The sequence below is a fragment of the Ambystoma mexicanum genome, chromosome 6q (assembly GCF_040938575.1).
Source record: "Ambystoma mexicanum isolate Mex_15411 chromosome 6q, UKY_AmexF1_1, whole genome shotgun sequence".
Taxonomy (NCBI): domain Eukaryota; kingdom Metazoa; phylum Chordata; class Amphibia; order Caudata; family Ambystomatidae; genus Ambystoma; species Ambystoma mexicanum.
The window spans coordinates 1179588687-1179612019 of NC_090937.1; the positions used below are offsets into that span (position 1 = coordinate 1179588687).

Here is a 23333-nt window from a genome sequence, read left to right on the forward strand (position 1 = left end):
ACAGTTTTCTCAATTACTGCTGAGGAGTGGAAAACATTGATGATGGTTAGATGCATGAACCACAGGGAATGGCTGCTTACTAGTACGAATAATCAAATATCACAAATAAATGGCTACCCCTGAAATTAGCACGCGGGACCCCTTGAGAGTGGGGACGCTTAATGTTAAGGGCCTTAACTCACCTACCAAGAGGTCGCTAGTATTAAGGGAATTTCGGAGGGCCAAAATTTACATCTTATTCCTGCAGGAAACCAAGTATATGAAGGGGGAGGAGAGACCTATCCTAGAGAAACGTCTCGGCTTGGAGTTTTGGGGCTCAGGTCCATTGCGCAAAGGGGGGGGATCCTTACAAGAAGGGGAATCGACTGTCAAGTCACTAAAACCTGGTCAGACGTGGAAGGGCGAGCCCTATTGGTGGTGGGAACCATCGGGAGGGTTGAGGTAACGATAGCCACGATCTATTCCCCCAATGTAGGACAACTCAGATTCCTCTCCAGAACCATCCCCAAAATAATGTTAGAGGCTACGGGACATGTTGTATTGGATGGGGACTTCAACCTATGGGCTGACCCCAGCTTGGATCGTAAGGCAGTCAACAACGAAATGAGAGGAGACCATAATAATTTTGTAAGCATGATGCAGGTATACACGCTGGTTGATGCATGGAGGGAAATGCACCCTGATGCAAGGGGATACACATTTTACTCTCCCCCACACAACACCTTCACTCGAATAGACTATATCTACCTCTCACGGGAACTCTACTACATCACATCACACTCTGAGATCACCCCAATAACATGGTCCGATCATGACATGGTCAAAGTTGCTATACGATGGGACCACTTGCCAACCAGGGGTGGGAAATGGAGGTGCAATGAGACCCTGTGGAGGGACCCCGTCTTTAGAGAAGAGTTCGAGACAGAGATTATTGAATATTTCAAAACCAACGACACCTGGGAGATCTCCAAACAGGTTGTGTGGGAAGCGGCCAAAGCAACCTGGAGGGGGATCCTTATACAGGAGGGGGCGCGGAAGAAAAGGGAGAGGACCCTCATTGAAAATAAGCTTCAGAACGAAATCTGTCGATTAGATAGGGAGGCCAGGGAAGAGGATACCACAGACCTCGATAAGATCCAAGAAGCTAAAATGAAACGGGAGGAACTTCGCCACCTGGAACGAGAGCAGATAACACGCAAATTGCACTTACTGAAACAGAAGTTCTACGAAAAGCGGGATAAAGCTGATGCACTGCTGGCTGCTAGACTCAGGATGCAGAGAGCCAAACGAAGGGTAAAGAAAATAACAAATAACGCTCCTGTTCCGGGGCAAGACAAACCAACCATCCCTGAACTCTTCGCAAACTTTTACAAATCCTTATACTCTTCTGAAACAGACCCAAACTCGCAAGAGACAGATAGCCATCTCGCAGACACCGATCTTCCCAAACTAGCTGAGGAAGACTCGGCCCACCTTGAGTCACCCATTACGGAAGAGGAAGTACACATGGCGATCAAAAGGCTAACATTGCGCAAATCCCCGGGGGAGGACGGATATTCAGCTGGCTTATATAAGACCTTCAGCGCCCTTCTAGCCCCATTCCTGACTGAATTATTCAATGAAGTCTTGGACTCGGGAACTGCTCCCGACTCCTTTGTTCAAGCACTCATATCGGTTATCCCCAAGGAAGGTAGGGACCCCAAATGTTGCGGTTCATACCGCCCTATATCCCTGTTGAATCTCTACGCGAAAATTTACACAAGGGTGCTGGCAGCCAGGCTGGAGACTCACATGCCCCATCTTGGACAAGGGGCAGACACCATGCAGAAAACTCTTCATTTGGTCGCAGCCTCCCAGACCATGGACGAAGAACCCGCCTTGCTTTCCATCGACGCTGAGAAAGCGTTTGACAGGGTTGAATGGGAATTCCTTGCCGCAGTCCTCGGTGCCGTGGGTATAGGACCAAGATTTAGAAAAGGGATAAAAGCGGTGTACACTGCACCGAAAGCCGCAGTGTCAGTCAACGGGGAGTAATCGAGATTGTTTGAGCTGAAACGCTGTACCTGACAGGGATGTCCCCTCTCGGCCATACTCTTTGCCCTTTCTGTAGAGCCTTTGGCACAGAAAATTAGGAAAGACACCCTGATTCAGGGAATGAGACTGGGTCGGGGGGAATATAAGGTGGCACTGTACGCCGATGACCTACTTCTGCATGTGATAAACCCCAACACATCTATTCCCAGGGCACTAAACCCAATAGATGCATACGGCCGAATTTCGGGTTTTAAAATCAATAGATCCAAGTCGATACTCTTCCCCCTACTGGGTTCAATGGAACTGATCAATGACAGATACTCTTCCCTGGGCCTTACGATAGAACATGAGAAACTAAAATACTTGGGGATACATGTCATGAGATCTCTCCGTGATCTATAAGAGGCTAACTTCCCGGCACTTCTCCAAAAATTCCATGCCGACCTCGCCAGGTAGGATAAATTAACCATATCCTGGCTGGGACGCTTAATTGCAATTAAAATGACTTGTCTCCCGAGATTTTTATATCCCTTTCAAATGCTCCCCATCCAAATGCCACGCCAATTCTTTACTGAAGTCAAGAAAGCGATCATAAAGTTCCTGTGGCAGGGGAAAAAACCAAGAATTGCGTACACTAACTTGACGCTGCCTAAAGACAAAGGTGGGGTAGGCCTCCCGGATATTCAGAAATATTATGAAGCGACCCAGTTGCGAATCCTCATTCCCCATCAACATGATCAGAAAACACCCCCAATGGATTGCCATGGACAACCACTATCTGTCCCCGGCGACAATCTCGGAGTGGCTATGGTTCCCCAGAAGGAGAGTGCTAAAGAAATCTAAAGCACACTAGAAGTTTGAAACCGTATGGGAAATATGGAGAGAAGGCAGGGACATGAAAAATATCACTACGTGGCCATTGCCACTAAGTCACCTGTGGTCCCCTGGCATCAATGACCAGATTCCTAACGTAGAGAGATTTCAATCCTGGTATGAGGCGGGCCTGGAGAGGGTAGGGCAACTACTAAAAAAGGACTCATTTATCACACTCCCCGAATTGGAGGAGGCACTCGGAATTGGCAAATTATCTGTATTCCACTTTCTGCAAATTAAGGGTGTCCTGACGAAGCCCGAATGGAAGGATATGTTTGAAAGGGACCTCACCCCATTCGAGACTATATTAGACTCTAGAACAGAAACAAAGGGATTGATTTCGACCCTATGTAGAACGCTCATAGAGGCAGGGGAAGGATCGACAGAACCTCAGTTTGAAATGGGAGAAGGACATTGGGGACAGTATTGATCCAGAGATGTGGGACAAAATATGTCGGGCTGCACCTAAAGCTTCAATCTCTTGTCAATTTAAACTGCACGCGATTAAATTACTTAATAGATGGCAATATGACCCGCATAGACTCTCAAAAATTTACCAATCATCTAGCCCACTGTGTTGGACGGGTTGTGGATCCACTGCGGATTATTGGCACATGTGGTGGACCTGCCCCCAAATCCAAATATATTGGAACGAAGTCTTGGGATGGATTAAGAACTTATATGGGATCCAGAGGATAGCGGACCCCCTCCTAGTACTATTTGGCTTTGAAAATATTGAGGATGAGAGGAGGAGGGTTACAGATATAGCCGCACCGCTATTGCTAGCCGCGAGGGCTCTCTTGGCCACGAAATGGAAATGTCCCTCGGTCCCAACCGAAAGAGAATGGGTCGATGTTGCGTCTAACATGTGCACCTTGGAAAAGATCACGTCAACCATACATGGGAAATCTGCACAATGTGAGATCCTGTGGATGGAATTCCTCAACAAATACATGCCGGAAAGGAAACATTAACACCCACAGGCCCACTAGCCCTATAGCCCCACACTGTGGGAAAGCACCTGTCGATTGAATGTATGATCTAAGACATTGAAAGCCCATGCCAACTCTCCACACAAGGTGGTCCCCAAAACCTGTTACATCTAATATTCAACTCACCATGCAACAGAAAGCACACTCCTTGGTGGCGGTAGATGGAATCCTGTAGGGTGGGGGGAGGGGAGGGAGGGAAGGGAAAACAGGGATTACTGTTGACAACCATTACTATTTTAAATGAAAGTTACATGTGAATGGGCAGTTCACGAAAGCAACACTGAAATCTACAATCGGATTGTCTTATTTTTGCTTGGTGACAATACCATCTTTTTCTTCTCTGTTTTTGATGTTTGTTTATTTCTGATGGAAATGCTGTATCCTGTTTGACTTAAAATCAAATAAAAACGAATAAAAAAATTTAAAAAACAATCAATATATAAATCAAAAGTGCTTACATTCTACACATAATAGTCTAAGATCTCGTACTGCGAGGAACAAGGCTGTGGTATAGGGTAGAGGGCTATGAGCTAACAGTAATAATAACTCACACTCCCAATCCCTATTTATACCCACAGTAAGAGGGCTATGAGAACTCACACTCCCCGATAGGTCAGTAAGAAAGATATTTCAATCCAAGTTACTGAGTATAATTATGCAGTGTTTCCAGTATATGCAAGATACACCAAATTGATGGCTCACCGCAACTTGGGGTGATACGGACCTCCGTTTTGTTCCAGTTTCCAGTCTCCAATCATCAAACACGAAACACACTGCCTTGCACTCCACACATGCGCAGTGGTCTTATCCTCGATCCGTCGATGGGCAGGGAAAAGAAGACGGACTGCAGGTCTTCGTGTTTATCCAACAGGGAAAGTGGGCTGGATGAAAGGGACCCGTCACCTTGAAACACACTGCCTTGCACACTGCACAGCGCTCCGCGCATGCGCGGTGCTCTGATCCTCGATCCGTCGATAGGCAGTGAAAAGAAGGACTGCAGGCCTTTGTGTTCATTCAACAGGGAAAGCAGACTGGATTAAAACGACCTGTCACCTCGATACCTCGAAACGCACTACCATGCACACCACTAACTTCTTTAGCGAGTAAGTACTTTTACACCTGTTATATTTTCAGGACAGGAGATTTATCTTAAAGTCCCTCTCTAGTCTATAGCATGAGTTTTCTCAGAGGCAGAAGAGTATTAAGTGAAAATGTCTTTATTTCTCGAAATTAAAAAAAGACTCTTTTTGAGAAAGACCATGCGAAGAGCGCTGGGAGCGGTCTTTCTAAATCAAACTGTCATGCCACTGCCACACATGAGTGCGCGCAGGGGCTGACAGCAGCGGCCAGTCAAGGGAATGAGATAAGTGTTTTTAGTTTGTAATTTGTGTGTGTATGTTTGCGATTGGGGACGGGGGAGTGTGTAAATGTGTGTTTGCATGACTGTGTGTGGGAGGGGAGGGGGAATGTGTTGGGCAGGGAAGGGGGTGGTGGTGGATTTAAGGGAAGAGGGTTCTGGGAAGAATTCCCTGATTTTATAGCAATCTAGGGAGGTTGGGAGAGGGTGGGGTGTGTGATCACCTTCCAGAGGGGGAGGTGATTCAAAATGTCATTTTTCTGCATTTTGAAGGGCACACAAAAGCGGCCTGTGTTTGCCCTTTAAAATGCAGAAAAATCACATAACACCGGCAGAAGAGGGAGCCCAGTGGTCTTGGAGCCAGCTGGAGGCAGGGCAGGATAGGGTTCAGTTGCGGGTAGGTCAGAGTTCCAGAGGATCTCTTCAGACAAGTAGACACTTAAAAATAAGTTGAAAATGTTCAAGGACTTCACAGAACTCTCCTATATGCCTTCCAGCATTAGGCCTGAGCCAGTGGTATGGGCAAACCCCCAACCACACCCACTCAGCCTCACAGAATCACACAAGAATGAAGGTAAGTATTACCCAAGGGAACACAGTACCTTAGGAGAAAAGCAGAGCTTCTGGGTGGATGCCTTCAGGATGCAACAGTACAAGACCAGGTCCTTGGATTCTTGGTCTGGAGACAAACTAAACAGACACTGGATGGGAACTTGCAGCAGCAGTCATCAGAGGAGGCTTCCAACAAAGTATTCTTCCCAGTTTCTCGCAGCTCTGTGGATTTGGCACCCTTTTACAGGAGCCAGATGGCGAACAAATATCACTGGTTGGATTCTCTTCGCTCTCCTGCACTCTGGTGAGGGGACTTCAGGGATTCGAATCGTGTCTCTAGAGGTCCAGCAGGAGCCATCAAAGTTTCGGACGAAATCAGACTTCGGAAGACCATGCACTGCACACTTGCAGCTCAGCAAAGTCACAGCACATTGAGGGGTCACTTATTTTGCTTGCCTTCTCAAGACTAGTGGATCTCACCAGCTCTGGGAAGGAGTCGTCACATTCGAGACCCAGGACGCTTGGAAGGAAGAGTTACATCAGGCTCTGGTTAAACAGCAGGCTCTCCGGTTGCTGAAAATGGTTACAGCCATCGTTTCTTCATCTTCCTCTTCAGATTTGGTTCCAATGGTTGACTTGTCAGCAGCCTCCAGGATCAGAGTTTTTATCCGAACTACAGCACAACTTCTGCCAACTCTCCCTGCAATTTACAGAAAGGGGCGGTCTGGCTGTACAATAAGGACAGCCAGACCCCAGTGGAAACCGGTTCCTTTCAGGCAAGGTGAAAGACAAAGGGCTGCAGAGTGTTGGACTTCTCCCTCGCTTCCTGCCTTCTCAGGCACTCTGGAGCCTCCCTCCGCAGGGAATACAAAGAATTCCTGACGAAGACAAAACTTCCATCAAGGTCGTTGCCACCTAGAATGGCAGAAAACAACTTCTGAAACAAAAAGCAAATGAGAAATGGCGAAAAAATAAGAAGCCCACCATTCTAGCAGGATGGTGACCCTCCTGTGCATTACCATGGCTGATTTGACAGCCTTCGAGTAAAAAGGACTAATAGTCATAAAAGTTGTTTCACTGCCACCAGCCATTCAAGTGATCTTGTAATTGAAAAGGGGATACAGTGCATCTCCCCAGTGCTCCACATAAAGTGACGTGTGCTGGCTCACTATTTACAAATGTATCTGTGAAGAAAATCTCTCTTTACCCCTTGGGAACAGTAGTTTACCCAAGTACGTTAAAGAGAAATTACAAAGGGAAGCCCAAAGGGGCAACCCAGGATAAGCCCAAAAGTTATAGTGAACTATAACTCCAATCACAGACTATGGAGAGACTTAAAAAGGTTGGTCAGCCATAAAAAGAATAAAAGACTATGTGAGAGCGGACAAAAATCCCCCTTCAGCTAGGGATAAGGAAAAATTATTACCAAGTCTAGGAATAAGGAAAAATAATTAGTCCAAGCAAAATGTTCTGGGGTTGACGCAGGTCAGGGAGATAATTCACATATATGAAAATCTTACCTAACAGCGAGGTCGGTATATCCCGTGCTTGCCTTAGAACTGAATCCAGAACAGTAAGACTGCTGCTTCCGAATCCAGAATACCACACTTAGAGCCCGCCCATGGTTCAAAAAGAGACCGTATTTCAATGATGCAGTCTAATAATAAGACTCCATTACAGAAGTTCTCACTAAACCGAAAACCACTTCTCCCCAACTGACCAACTCATCTCTCCTCTGCCACCTTACAATATACAAACAGACCATCTTGCACATGGTCATTTAATACCTACCAGAACCACAGTAGCCTTGACCAAGAGATGTCAAAAATCCCATCTTTAGCTCCATCACACCCCCCCAAGCCAGTGGCTAATCTGCTCTCCAGCGCTGTGATTATTCAGACCGTGGGTATTTCCGTCCACATAAAGCACATGCCCAAGTGTCTCTGCCAAATTATACAGAACCATACCAGCACTCGGTGCTTGCGTACGTCTGGCCTCCCCTCACGAACATCACAGGTTTCACATGCGCCACCCCCTCTATCCCACCAACAACCCCTAGCCCTTCTCTTTTCTTGCAGAGCCACTCGCAACAAGGCCACACAAATGGCAGCGGTTCCTTAAAAACGACCTTATAACATTGCATTCTGGGAAAGAACGAGATTGCTGATTGATTGGTCTATACCTGTATCTTCTGCCTCGGCTTCCTTTTCTACCTCCTTCTGCAGGAAGATCTCTTTGATTGCCACCAGGTCAGCTTTCAGAGTCTCCAGCGCTTCTCCATCCAGTGATGCCAAATAGGATTGAACCTGAAATTGAAAGCCGTTCATGCTTAATTCAATTCACCATGCCTCAGAGTATCATGTAATCAAATGACACAGCCCAAACTGCAGCATGCGAACGGAAATTACAGTCATGGCATTATCCATCCCCTAAATGTAAGATGTGCAACCGCAGACAGTCCGAACACGCTTCTGCAGTATTAAAATTGAAGCGTGACGAGCGGCCATCTTTATTGACGATGCTGCCATTTCCGCTCAGCAATTTAATTCTCTCTGAGTCGAAGGAAAACCTGTCCCTATTAGATATGTTGGGGGCTGGTTGGGAAGTGAGGCTTTGTTTTACTAAAACCTTCCACATTCACTGAATAATCGCCAGTTCCCAAGATTGGATGTGTCTTTTTATCGTAAGTATTTTCATAGCTCCCAACCATTTGTGTCCCAAAGGCGGGTGAAAACACCCGTTTTTATTTTTGGAGGGTGAGAGGCCCATTGAAACGAATAGGCGTGCAGGAGCCTTGGCGGGTGAGTGGCTGTTTACAAGGCGGGTGACACCCGCCAAAAGCGTTTGAGTTGAGAGCCATGTTATTTTCGAGCTGCATAGAAGCGAGTCGAATGGTCCAGCACAGGTCCACAGAGCCTTTCAGCCACTGGCTTCCTGGATCCAGTGTGACTTAGGCTGGTAACCATTGGCTGGGGACTTGCAGTCAGGCAATTTATGTAAATGAGACCGAGCTCATTCAGCAGTGAACAGAAACGAAATATGTCCATGTACGCCTTTCGGCATATTGACATATTCTTTATTCTTCTGCATAAGAATGGAAAAGTCTAAAGTTAAATGTATTGAATGTGCGAGCTTCAATTTAAGATATTCATATGGCGCGCATTTAAAAATGCCATGGGTGGGCTTATAATGGGGCACAGTAATGCCTTTTAAAGATTTTGGCTGAGGATCACATCACTCTGCAGCGTGGAAAAGACATCATTATCCCTGACCCTGGAATTCTGGAGTGAATGGAAATGATATAAAAAGGCCAACATTAATTAAGTCGAGCTAATGGATCGTCTTAAAGTAATGCACACTGGTTGCATAGCTAGATAGTAAACGGATCATGTATCATTTATTAATTGATGACATCATTCATTAAAAAGATGCAGATTTTCGACTTTACCCATTTGTTAAAACAGGGTTTCAATAAACCCTTTGATGATCCATAACGTGAAATAAAAACACAAAATATTTCAAAACATATAGAAACGCGATATTTCATAGCAACATGTATTTGGCATGCTCCTTCACAGGCGTCAATGTGTAACATGTACGTTCATGCTAATACAATATCACACACGGACATAATGCATACACAAACACGAAGTGCCATTACGCAGAGCCAATCAAGTAATGGTAACTCGGCCCCCACTTTGCATATTTAAATGTAATTCACCGTTTATTCACAATATAAATACACAATGAATAGAGCTGTTGATTATGTTGAAGGGAGCTGCAGTCAAATGTTATTATTGCTTTACTGTAACCACGCGATGCAGGGGAGTAAAATGGGCTTGAGCAATTAAGGCTGGTCCAAATTCTTTAAAATGCCCACTCAGACCGTGTTCATCCTCCATGCCCGGTTCCCCTCCTGGGCTCCGGTAGAGCTGGCGCTCTTACCGAGCCTTCATTTGTTATTTTTACCTTTATTTATTTTTTAAAGCACACATTGGCCATCGTGTTCAGTATGGCACACCTACACTGCCAGAGATAGACCGATTATGGAGAAGAGGATTGGAGGGTGAAGGAAGGAGGGGCCGAATATGATCTCTGTCCTTCCTCAATCATCCAACCTTCTTCTCACATTCTCTGTTCTTCCTTCACTCTATACTACAACCCTCCAATCATCTCTATCAATTTCAATCTCTTCCTTTCCTTCACTACATCAAGTATGCTAACATAGTGTTGGGGGTGTAGTGGAGGAAGGACAGAATGTGATCAGAGGGAAGGAGAATGTATTTATTTACATAGTGTTGAACGCCCACAGGCATCAGAGCGATGTACAATACAAAAACTTAAAAAGGAAAAAAAAAGAGCATATGATAAATTAAAACATCAAAAAAAACATAAAACAGAAACCAACATAAAACAAATGGCCAAAATGGTTCAGTTGCATTTAATCACGGTCAAAACCCAAGGCACACGTTTAAGGTCAAGGACCTGGTCCAAATAAGGCTTAAGTTCGAAGAGCTCTTGGGCAAGTAATTGCAGTGACTAAGAAAGAGGGGCAAGTTACTGTCCCCACATCCCACCAAAACACAGTTTTGACTTCCCGATGAACACCAACGACAATCTCAATCCGTCGTAGGATCTTCAGATCTGAACTTCTAACTACTCCTGGCCCAGTTCTTTGAGAGAGCCAGGCCAGATCTTTATTCCTTAAAGCCTCGCTCGGTTCTTTACCACATGGATTCTCAACGTTGGTAATGATAAAGTTCCTGTGGTCCATAGCAAAGTCTCTTATGGTCTCATCTCTAATCACCGGCATGGATGACTTCCTCAGCCTTGGACTACTAGAGATAGATGAAGAAGACATTCGAACATTCACAGATTTACACAATCCCTCTTGCCTCTGTTTAGAATTCCCTATATCCATCAGTGGTAGAATATTAGAATATATATATGTCCACTGCATATGTCCTAATGGGACAAAGTCCAGGAACCCTCTCAAACACAGCGTGGTAACGCTATTTAGTCACTGGTGAGTGTAATGCCATCTCATAAGGATTTTACAAGAACATCATTGTAAAGAGGCTCAATGTAAAGCTTAAAAAGAATAGGTGTGAGAACAGTGCCTTGTAGGACTCTGTGGGAGACTGCTAAAATGCAATGTGTTCATCTGGGCGGCCTAATGTCTGCCAGAGAGGTAAGAGGTAAAACAGTTGAGGACAGTGCCAGAGAATCCCATCCTGTCGGCGCGCAGGGAGAGAAAGATTCTGTGCTCGACTATGTCGAATGTAGCCAAGAGGTGAAGGTGGAGTAGGAGGCATGGGTCATCCTTATCCATGATTTGGAGGTCACCATCCGTCACCTGGATGGCGGCTGTCTGGATGCTGCATTTGGGGCGAAACCTCAACTGATAATCATCTGGGAAGTGTAGTTGTTCGACTCTGGTGAGTAGTTTTGTAGAGACTACCCTTTCCAAGATTTTGCTGAGTTTTTAATGGCCTGGTAGTTGGCCAGGTCATCTGGGTGTAGGGTTGTTTTTTTTCAGAAAAGGGCCTATGAAACTATGCTTGAGGGTGTCTGGGAATCACCCATCAGTGAAGGCGGCAATAATGATGCTGAGGAGCGCGTGGCGTGCCGGGCCGCTCAACTGTTTGATGATGAAGGTTGAGATGATATCATCAGGGTAGGAGGTAGGATTTAAAGAAGGAAAGAATATTTAGGAGGCCAGAGTGAGAGAGAGAGAGGAGATAATTCAGTCCACAGGGGCAGTGTGCATGCTGGAGTGCAGGGGGGCCCCATGCTGGGGAAGCTGATTCAATGATCTATCAGATTGTGTCTATTTTTTTGATGAAAATGTTGATTCGGTCACATTTTTCCAGAGTTGCTGGCACCTCTGGGTCAGGGTTTGGTACAATGCTTTACTATTTCGGAGAGAGCTTTGGCCCTGTGATAGGATGCTCTGATGGGGTTTGAAAGATCTCAGTGGTTACGGCACCACCGTTTCTCTGTGGCTCTGCTTGAGCTTTTGTTGGAGGCAAACTCGGGGGTGTACCAAGGGGTGGATGGCTCGATCTTAGCGCAGCTGGTTTTTAGGGTGGCATGCGTAGCCACCAGTTTTAAAGCACAGTTGTTTACCAATTTTAGGAGAACCGAGGCATTCCCCAGTGGCAGGGAAGTCTGAGAAGTTTGCTTTCAGTTTATTGACCCGAAAGGTTTTGAATGATCGGCACTGAGTGAGAGAGCATTTTGCTTGACCTTTCTGGACCGTGGTTGAATGTGTAAGCTACAGTGGGATGCAGTTTGGTCAGACCAGTTGAGCGGGATAGGCTCTGCGCAGATGAGGGAGGATTATGTCAAGACTAGGTCTAGGGTGTTGCCTTTGTTGTGCGTGGGAGAGAGCACAATTTTCTTATGGTTCATGGATCCGGTCAGTGTGTAAAGTGCTCTTCGAGTGTGGCAGTCTTGTTGGCATGAGGCTTGGGGGCGTTGAAATCTATGACAAAGACAGTATTAAGACAGTATTCGTGTGTGCTAATTTGGCAGAAGAGAGTACGTTGAAGATGTTGTCAATGAAAGAGTCACTCCTGAAAGAGTCACTCCTGTGTGGTGTTCTGTAGCTGAGGTGGAGGGTGATGGATTCTTTGTGAGATGAAGGAAACGGGCAGGCGAGTGATTTGAATGAGCTTGTTCTTGGGGAGAGGGTAATGAAGCTCGGCCAATCGCTCCTGTAGATGATTGGCAGGAGGAGGAATGGCAAGGGGGAATGGCACTCTTGGCCAGTCAGCACATTGGATGCAATAGCTGAGGTGGTAAGAGGATGCCAAACACATGGGGGATGCTGAGGTAAAGAATGTTTTGGTGATGAAGAGTGTGTCAAGCTTGTATGGTAAGAGGCAAATACCTTTTAACACTAAAAAAACGGTGTGCAACTTTAGTTTTGCCCACTATTAAGTTAAGCAAGGACTTAATAAAAACTTCAATTCACTGCAGATAAAGGAAGTCTATCTGCTAGGTCTATGCTTAATTTAATATATTGCTTATTTGTACACTGGAAAAAGCTGGGATGTTGGGGAAATACCTTCAAGGGTGTATTCTTAAAGGGATGGAGTAAAACCTGCATATTGAGGCAAAACCTTCACTTGAGTGTTCTTACAGGTAAAAATACAGGCATTTTGGAACAAAGCTATCCCGGGTGTGTATTTAGGTAAAATTTGTTTTGCACCTTCTAGTGGATTTGTAGCTTTCATTAGATATGTATGGGTTGCAGTATTCTTATAACAACGTGTTTACCTTTTATAACTGACCTTTGTGTATTGTGATTCAATGTTTTAATCCAGTGAGAGGTCAGTTTATATGACACTGCACTGGCTTTAGACATTTGAGACTTTCTTTATAATTCTGGTTTAATTAAGGGACCCAGTCATCATTTGCCAACTGTTGTCATGCACATGGCAGTGAACGGACAAAAGATCAACCAACCATATCACAAATATTCCAATATGGCCATCCACCAATATGCAGATGATACAGAGTTGTACAAGAGCGTAAATAGCGCGCAGGACATCCTTCGTCTGCGCAATTACCTAGCCATCATCCAGTCCTGGCCTACCTCAAACTAACCCCATTGAAGTCTGAATTCATCCTCATCAGTCCACCTGCTAAAAAACAACTTGTCCAACAATGGCTCAATGATATGAACCTAGAAGGATTTTATCCACAACTCTCAGACTCAATCCTTAGGCTTCATCATCGACAGAAATCTGTCTTTCCAGAAGCACTTAGCCAAGAAGGCCCAAATAGCCTGGCTCAGAATTTACCGAATATCTATCTTCTGAAAAATCAAACCCTTCATCCCGCCGCAAGACTTCTGGCCAAGAGTACAGGCCCTTGTGATCTTGCATATCGATGGGGGAAATGCTCTCCTGACAGGTCTTCCAGCTGCTCACTTGGCTCCCTTAATAGCAGTTCACCAGGCTGCAGCACGTCTTATTATGGGAGCACAGAAATTTGATCAAATTACCCCAGTCCTGCGTGAACTACATTGGCTTACACTCCAAGCCAGGAAACTGTTCAAGACTGTATGTATCATCTACAAAGCAGTCACGAATAACACACCAGCATACCTGGTGGCTAAACCCCACATATCTGATTGCATACACTCCTCACACAGCAAATCAACCAACCGGCTTGAATCACAACTCGTCCTCAAAGAAATCACCTGCAAACAATCCTTCTCTTTTCATGCACCCACCCTCTGGAACTCAATCCTGGTGTCAGCTCGGAATGCCCCAACAATTCTCCAATTTTGCAAATCTGACCAAACATTGTTCTTTCAACAAAACCTGACTAAGGACTAAATTCCAATGGACGCACATACCAATTCACAGACGTCCCATTACTGAACTATTCTTAAAAGATACCAGCCCAAATGCCGGGTTAGCCACACCCTGTACAGCGCTCTGCTGCTCTGGAGGCAGGTCTGCGCTTTAAGCAATAAAATAAAAAATAAAATCAGAATGTGTGTATCCTTCCATAAGCAAAATAGTGCATAGTAATTTGAAAGGGCACACACATCAGAGAATGTTACCAGAATCAGGGGGAAAGGTGATTATGCCCTTATAGCCGAGAGCTACAACCTACTGCTCCATAGATGTTGTAGATTATGGCTTCCATGATTCCTCACCATTCCTATACTGGCTAGACAAAGGTTGCAGACTCCTGCCTTACAGTGTACAAGGTTGAAGTGCAATAGCTGGTATATGATGGCAGACCGGCCATGTGATGGGAGTACCTACCAAGCACATTATGGGCGTCTCTGGTCACAGGATGCCACATGTGAAGGCCTATCAAAGGGCTATAGGACATCGGTATAAAGGCCACCACTATCCATGGTTTCAAGGTTTATTTCAATGTGGTTTCAGTCCCATTGGAAAGAATCAGCAGGGACTAAATGTGTCAATTGGAGACAGGGGTGGACTGGCCTATAGGGAACTCTGGAGATTTCCCGGTGGGCCTCTGCACCCTGGGCCTCTTTTCTGTGCTATTTTCAAAATGTCTCATAGGAAAAGCATTGGGCTTGCTGAAAATGCATCATATGGGGCCACTTTGAGCTTTATTTCCAGGGCCTCTTTTGGTCCCCACTAATTATTTCCAGGGCCTCTTTTAGTTCCCAGTCCAGCCCTGATTGGAGATGGGGTTTCATTATTCCAGATGGCTTTACTGCGTGCACATTGCGTCACTCATACCTTAGTTTCGCTTTCATTGGAAAGGATTTCCAGCGCTTCCAGGTGGGAGAGACCTTGGAACTCATCGAAGAGCAAGCCGTAGTGGGCCGTCCTGTCATCTGTGAGCTGCTGGGCCAGCCTCTCCTTCTCCTTCTCCTTGGCTTCTCTCAGCATCTGCGCACAGGAGAAAGAAAACACACTCGCATGAACCTCCCCTTCTGCGCCGTCACCTCGGAAGCCTAAACCATTAAACCCCCTCCCGACAACAGATTCAACGTGAGCCGCCTCTCAGGACAGTTGCTGTATTTGCTGTATGCACACAGCTACCTTCATGAATCCCTTTCATGACGCAGTTCGGCTTCTCAAATGTCAAAATGTTGCTATAAATCCTATGCATGCAGCGCCCGGTTCAAGCCATAGCTCCCAACTTTCCCAGTTCCATGCAGGCGTCTTCCAGCCAGTCCTGTTCTTTTTTCTTCAAACTGCATGCTGGGAATTGTAGGACAACCCCTTACCGCAGGAAAAAAACTAAACTACAAGCCCAGCATGCAACTGGAAGCAAAAACTAGGACCGGCTCTAAGACACCCACATGGAACTGGGAAAGTTGGGAACTATTCCAGGCACGTGGCAAGTCTCTTATTCAACAGCTACTTATTCACAAGCTACTTACTCTCGTACTTAGAAGTTTGAAAGTAAGGTCGTTTGATGGAAAGAGCCCGGATCTGCGTCCCTGGAGTGAGGAAGTTAGAAATGGGCAGTCCCTCAACAACAATAACAAACAGATGAAGTGGGAGACGGCACACAAAGTGCCAGGGCCCCCTGAAAAACGTGGTTGGGACCGTTGAAATTAGCACAACATAGAGTCCCTGCCAGAGGGAGCCAATTGAAACACGGGCATCCCACCCTTCCCCACATACCTGGAGGGTCTATGCGTGTTTCCTACACATAAGGGTGAGGATGTAAAAAGCAGAGGTTGCGGGTAATTAGCTCTGTGAGCCAGGCCAGGAGTAGCGTTTCGTGTATGTGGACGCTCGAGTCTCTGTCGGTGCGATAGCGGCGCATGCACGTGGATGGTCATACAGTATGCGCCATTACACTGTCACTGTGGGCGGGTGCTCAGCAGGCTGGAGCCATTGCCTTCACGCAGGTTTGTATGACTGACTTGGCGAGGTAAAAGAAGTATGTGGCGTGCATCAGAAGATGCATTTGGTTCGTGTGTAGAGTTGTGCGAGTGTCTGTCGGTTAGGGTAGAAGGTTGAGAGATGTTGATTCACAGAATACGTTTCACACATGGCATAGCTCAGTGGTTGCATCCACACCATGCAGTAATGCATAACGCAGCAGAGCACGGCGTAACCTAACTTGAATCAAGCACTGGTATGATTCAACCTGTGGCATGAAAGGCAAGGGTCAGTCTCACCCAATAATTTCTGCAAAACCTTATGCCCCCCACCCCCCACTCACCCCTCAACTCTCTAGTGCTAGTCTTTTCGCAACCTAGGTGTTCAGCGTCTACTTAGGTCTGCTGTGCGCCCCTGTTACTGTCAATGGAAAGGGCAAGTCAGTGACAGAAGTGCACCAGAAACGTAGTGGCACTCTGACTCCAGCGGACACAGAGTAGGAAGGAAGGGAGCAACGTGCAACACATTTTCCAAGGGTTGCAGATTGCTGTCATGCTGGTTGACAGCCAATTGGGTGGAAACGGATCAGTTTAGGTGTATCGGATTTCCGGTGGTAAAATGGCAAAGTGTGCTTTAACTTCAAAAGTAGTGGCGCTGTTAACAGTAACATGTAAATGTAGTGGAACACTTGGGTGCGACAGGAGATGGTCAATTCCCCTTAACAGGCTGCATGGCGAACCTCTGCTCTCACCTCCTAACAGCCGCCAAAATCTCCATCGCCAGACTATGGAAAAACCCAGAGGGTTCGTCTACGCAAATGTGGTGGTCCAAATGTTGGGCAATCGTAGCAGCTGAGAAAGTCACTGCCCTCAGACTCGACAACAGGTCTAAATTTGAACGTACCTGGGCCCCCTTCCTGGACTATGTGCAGCAATTCCCCGGCATGGCAAGACAGCCCCCGGCGCTGCGTTGGATGGAATCCCAGGACTGAATAGAAAGGGACAGAACATATAGTCGGTGTGCGGGAAGTCTCCTGCTCACAACCGAGTCACTGAAGGCTAAGTAGGTTAGTGGCACTGACCTGTAGAGGCTTCTGCCGGGGGAACCCATCCTAAACCCACACACAGAGACATACCAATAGTTTCATAATACGCCAACTGTGAATGAAGCAGTCTTACGTTCCTACTCTGTACATGGCTTGCTCTCCCCCCCCCCCCGTCCAGTTATTATTGGTTTGGTTTTTGAAGAAAATCCATGAGTTGTTATGATTCAGTTATGCTAATTGCAGTTTTCTTCTCTTAAGTGCCATGACAAGTGTGAAAAGCATGTAATATTTGAATATTTGCAATGCTTGTTGTGCTAAAAACAATAAAAAATATGTTGGAAAAAAAAAGTAGTTGAACACTGCTCCTGACCGTTCCCGTTCACTTCGACCACTAGGGAAAGTAAGCATTTTTAGTGAAAAGCGTATTTGGTCGGACTGTTTTGGACAAAATATGCACTTTGTTGAATTCCAGAGTGGCCGATTTTGAATGTGTGTGTATTTCTGCCTTCTTCATGCTGGAATAACTACAAATCTGTCACAACCAACAGTTTCACTGTGACACAACGCACCAGACCCACCCGCTCAGTCTATCAGCACCGCCTAGCCACTCCCTGGTTCAAGCTCCAAGAGGCTGGTGGCTGCAGCTGGCCCACTTTTGGCAGCAAACTCTGGAACTCACTGCAGCTCCCACTCAGAGATCAGGAATCCCTCTGGATGTTCTGGAAACAACTCAAAACGTACCTCTTCACCCAAAGTTTAAATAAACAAGCACTCCCTCTCATCTATCCCGCCTACACACCCCGCTTTACCTCCCTTAATATGTAAATCTCTGCATGTTATTCTGTTATTAGCTCCACTGTTATTTTTGTTCTTATCAGCAATGTCATTTCCGGGCTTGGCACGCTATAGAAGCCTCCAAATAAATAAATAAATACATCTTTCGCACGGACCCACACAAAGCTATGCCTTCTGCGAACGTTCAGTGATTTCAGGAAATCTATGCATAAAGTGGATTGTCTAAAATCAAACCATACCCTAATCTTCCGTTCCTGAATCGATAATATTGTGTTCGCAGGGGTAATTTGGTCGTGCTTTAGGGCTTATTCACATAAACATAACTCCCCTAGCACAGAAAAGAACCTCTAATGGCAACCTAAAGCAAGTAGAGAGATTAATCCAGGAGTGATGTAAACGCGAGCCTGCATTGCAATTGTGGTGCACAACACAGTAAAAAGGCTCAGTTAGTTAATGCACCCGCTGCATACATCTTCGAGTTTGAAACCTAGAGATCAAAGTTTGACTTGGGGTGGACAGATGGAGGAGTCGGCTCAGGCAGGAATCAACGAAAAGCACACCATTAAGTTAGGTGGCTAACATGCACACTGCTAGGAAGTTGCAAGATCGCCAGCAAGCACGAACATTAAAGTTATTACAAACATCATTATACTTACTGTAGAGCTATAAGGGAATACATAGGATAACATGCTCAATATATGGGGTCCACTCTTTTTGTAAATACAATGTCATAAGGAATATATACAACAAGAGACTACATGCCCCAACGAAGCAGCGTCAGAGGAAACCCATTGGACTCTGCGTGGCAGCAAAAATGCCCCCCAGGCACCACCTCACTGTTTACTGGCACTCGACCTGAAATGTTGACGGGGATGACAAACCTGAGCTGACAGCATGCTCGAATTCATCAACCCAATAATCAACACAAAATATGATTTGCGATGTGTCTAACCCAAGATGAAGGTTCATAGCCGTAACCGGCTACGACGCAGCGTTCCCTCAGACATATCCCCCCAGTTCTGAGGGGTACAAGAAACTGTTCACACAGAAAGACCTCCAGGAATCCTGCAGCAGGTTCACAGCGACAACACAAAACAAGGGCATTTAAAACTTCCATCCACGCCTAGGGTTCATGCTACTGCGAGGATTGGCGCGCATTCCACGTCTGCCCTTGCAACATTCTAGAACTGCGTAACATGCAAACCAATCCAATCTCCCGTTTACGACTTGACTGTGACTGCTTCCTCACCACTGTTCGCGTTTGGCTTCCTTGGCCGCCATCACCTTCACTATCTCCTGTCCATTCTTGAGAACTTCCTAATTCTTCCTTCAGGTCTTGCCTCCTGTCTTAATTTCCATTCAGTTCCCCTTACCTCAACCCTCCCTCACAAGCTCCACTCCACTTTCCCCACCAACCCACTGCCCGCAATGACTCACAGCCTTCATTCAAATGTTCTCTTCCAACCTCCCATAACGGTACTCTCTTGACTTGAATGACGTCCCTGCGATCCTGCTTCCTGGAGACTCTAACGTACGACCCTCCCTCCCCCAAATAGTTTCTCACACCACTCACTGCTAGCCCTTACACATCTCTGAGCTGAAGAACCACAGTGAGGAAAATTCTATAAAGGAAATTATGAACAGACTATAAAGTATTCCACAGGTGGGAAGCCATAACGCTGAATGCGTTATTATTATAATAAAATGTATAAAGCGTGAACTATGGCCCGAAGGCATCTAGGCGCTTGCCAACCCTACCGATTTAGGCGGTACTATGCCCACTCACTAGGATGTTCATGCTTCAAGCAAGAGGACACCAGTAGTCCAGAAGAGATTCAGGAATCTCACTTCTAGCACTGCCTCTTGTCCACACCCCACCGCCCGACTCTCCCTGCCCAGTTCTCCCTTCCTCGGGGCTTTATGTGGGGTAAGAAAGAGAGGATGGGGGCTCATTTGGGGGTGTGGCTTGCGGCATGGGCGTGGCCTACAAAAGTACACAAACCATAGTAAGGTACACAAACAAATGTATAAATGCTTTCATGTAAGCATTTATATATGTGTATGCGTACCGTTCTATGGTTTGTGTGCTGTGCAAGCCATCTTTATGTTACATATTTCTATGTTTATAAAAGATGGCTTGAAAAGTACACAAACCATAGTAAGGTACGCACATACATATATAAATGCTTACATTTATATATGTGTTTGCGTGCCTTACCATAGTTTGGGTACTTCAAGATGGCTTGAAAAGTACATAAACCATATTAAGGTGCGCACACAAATATATAACTTTTATATATCTGTGTGCATACCTTATGGTTTTTGTACTTTTCAAGCAATCTTTTTTAAACGTGGCTTGAAAGTACACAATTCAATCCATCTTTCATAAAGCTTTGACGACAGGCAAAGCTTGAAAGCCATATTTTATAAACATAGAAATTAGCAAGGAGTCCCCAGGTTCGCTGAGGGTCAAAGACGCCTTGGTGACCTGGAGAGTGGGCGGGGAAACAAAAAGACAGTAACTTCGTCTTGTGTCCCCTCTTGTGAAGGGTCACAAGAGGAAGTTACAGTGAATGACAGAAGTGGCAGCCAGCCACAGCTGTGGCTGGCTAGCACTTCTGTCAGCTTGCCTAGCTTGAAAATGGCTGGTGCATCTCCCGTCGCGGCTGTGGGCATGGCTGGATAATGTGTCAGGCCAATGCTGTGATGCGATTGGGGTGCCCAGCAGGGCCCCATTTCAGCCACCCTTTTTGGAGACTGCTGGGGCCCAGCCCTAGCTGGCCCCGGCCCACTTAAAGCACTGCCCCGCCTTCCTGTCTCATTCTTGCCACCTTTCCCTCTGCCCCTTTTCCCTTGCAGCTCCCCCTGGATCTACACGCTCTGATAGCTTCTTACCAACTGTTCCCATCATTTTTCGCCTTTCCAACAATGTGCTATCCACAGACCTTGGACATTCTCCATGTGTCTCCTGCCTTCCCCTATCCTCCAGCTACCCCTGAACCTGTCCATTCTAACTGCCTCCTAGTCATGTCTCATTACACCTGTGCAGACCCCACCAGTTACTCAAGACTATACTCCCTGCATTCTCTTCACTCTCACACTCAGACCTCCCTGACTCTTGTAAGGAACTCATGGTGGCAACAGTAAAGACAGACACAAGTGATCACAGTTCAAGGGTGTTTATTGAACTTTATGCTGGGTGAGCTAAACGCCCAATCTAAACCTAAATCTAAGATTGGAGCAAGCTACGACCATCAAAATAATAATAAGGCATTCCTAGGGGCGTCTTGTCAAATAAAAAGGTCCTATACTAAAAAATAAAATATTGCCAATCTTTACCACTAATTTACAAAAAGTGTGTGGGATAATGTTCACCAGAAAATGAAGAAGTGTCCCCAAAAGTATAAGTCAGGATGGTATGGCTGGGTCTTCTTCCCCATGTTTTTAGCATAGGGCAAGGCGGGACTTCTGAGCACAGCACACTCCTGGGCTCTCCAGCACAAGGCTTACAATTCCAGTTTGATACCAGAACCTTTAGGGGCCAAGTCTCTTCTCTGCAAACTATCTTGTCTAGAATGTCTAATCGATCAAAACAACAAACAAAAGTTCCTTCGGTTATCTTGTACCTTTGGGTGATTGCTCATCGCCCCTAGGATCTCCCTCCTACAGGCTCGGATCCTCTTTGCAAAATGGGCCTCCCTATGTCGGGTTCCTACAGCCTCTCAAATATCGCTTGTAACCTTCAGGAGCTTCAATGTCCGTTCAAACCAATAACATTGTGGACAACCCTCGACCGGGTTCACTCACGTCGACACACTGTTCCTGGGTTTATTATTCTTCACCCTTCCTCGTAAACAGCAAAGAAACCAAAAGTTTCTTGGGCGATTGCTCTTCACCCCTTGGATCTCCCTCCACCTGGCTCAGATCCTTCTTGCATGTTGGGCCTCCCTCGGTCAGGTTCACTACTGCATTTCAAATGCAGCTTGCAATATTCAAGAACCTTATTGTCCTTTTTCATCAGCTTTCAACTGTGGACAACCTGGGCCGGGTTCGCTCGTGTCTACACAGTGGTCACAGGTCTATTACTTTTCAACCCATCTCGCAGGCATCGCTCAAACCGAGTTCACATTTGCCTAATATACAGTTCACTTTACTTTCTTATGATGTAGGACTTGCCTCCCTTAGCTTTCTCTTGGCAATGGGTCAGACACTTTCGAGTGTACAAGTGATTTGACGTGACCCTGGTAGGACCATTCTGATAACGCACACTGCCCTTTCCTAGGGCTTTCTGGTACTTGCAGTTTCTTATGAAAAAGGGGCCAGCGAGAGTCCTTCGAATGAGCACTCCTGCGGCACCTGACAACTCTGCAGCTGGCCCTTTTCAGGCCTTCCCAAAAGTTCAAATACACAAGTTCTTTGTTATCTTGCTTTTATGCTCCTCTAATGTTGCCACTTCCAACCTTGGGCTCGATACACTTCAGTTGCCATCTTCTTCCTTCGACTCAACGATTGTGTTGTCGAGTCCGCTGGATTGTCTTGCCTGTGGAGTCAAGGACAGTACCAGAGTAGCCAGCCCGCCTGTGTTAATGCAGGAGGCCCCAGTGCATCGTTGACATTAATTTCTCCACATGCCAGCTGTAACTCCCGGTCTTATGAATTCCCTTTCGGAGGCTTCAAGGGTCCGAGTTGTAAAAAGGGCAAGGGCTGTTTCCCCTTCGTCGTCCATCCAGGTCTCGCCGCTTTCCTGCTCTGTTTGAACTGCTGGTTCTGTGTATCTTTTTCCTTGTGCGTTTGGCCTTGCTCGTAGTGTGCTCTCGTGCTCCACCTTATATCCCTGTGGGAAAGGTAAAGGGCCGTCAGATGTGCGTGATTATTGTCAATTGCCTGACTCTGCCAGACCCTGGGGTTGGGACCTGTTAGGTAAATGGCTCTGTTTGTTACGGTGTAAGAAAGTGTTCGTGTCAGAGGAAAGGGGGTATAGCTTCTAAATATCCTACAGGTTAGAATGGGGAAAAGGTGTTACAAGGAAGGGGGTACTACGATCAACCTTCAGCATTACACTTCCACTCCCCGAAGCCCCCCCCCATCCAGGTGATCCTGCCCCACCGGTCCACCCCCAGGAACTGTATCTAATAGTGATGGCTGTGTCCTGGTCACCTGGATGACAGATCCCCAGGGACTAGTAAGTCAGATGCCTTCAGGTTTCTCACACTCTCCACTGCTTATTTCCCGCCTCCCTAGAATCGCTCCACTCCTCATTGATGTGGCCCTGTCTTGTTTATTCACTCCTCCAAACTTCACCACCTGCCACTTATCTCAGTGCTTTCACCACCTGCTGGTTCCTG

General features: G+C 46.2%; 1 protein-coding gene across 1 annotated transcript in view; it reads right to left on the minus strand.

Annotated features, from left to right (window-relative positions):
- FAM114A1 (family with sequence similarity 114 member A1) overlaps window positions 1-23333 on the minus strand; it is a 399688-nt gene that overhangs the window by 205045 nt on the left and 171310 nt on the right. The window contains exons 7-8 of the mRNA XM_069631803.1: window positions 15048-15200; window positions 7991-8114 (exon numbers count right to left, since the gene is read on the minus strand). Coding sequence (XP_069487904.1) covers window positions 7991-8114; window positions 15048-15200 — 277 coding nt within the window. The remainder of the gene's footprint in view (window positions 1-7990; window positions 8115-15047; window positions 15201-23333) is intronic.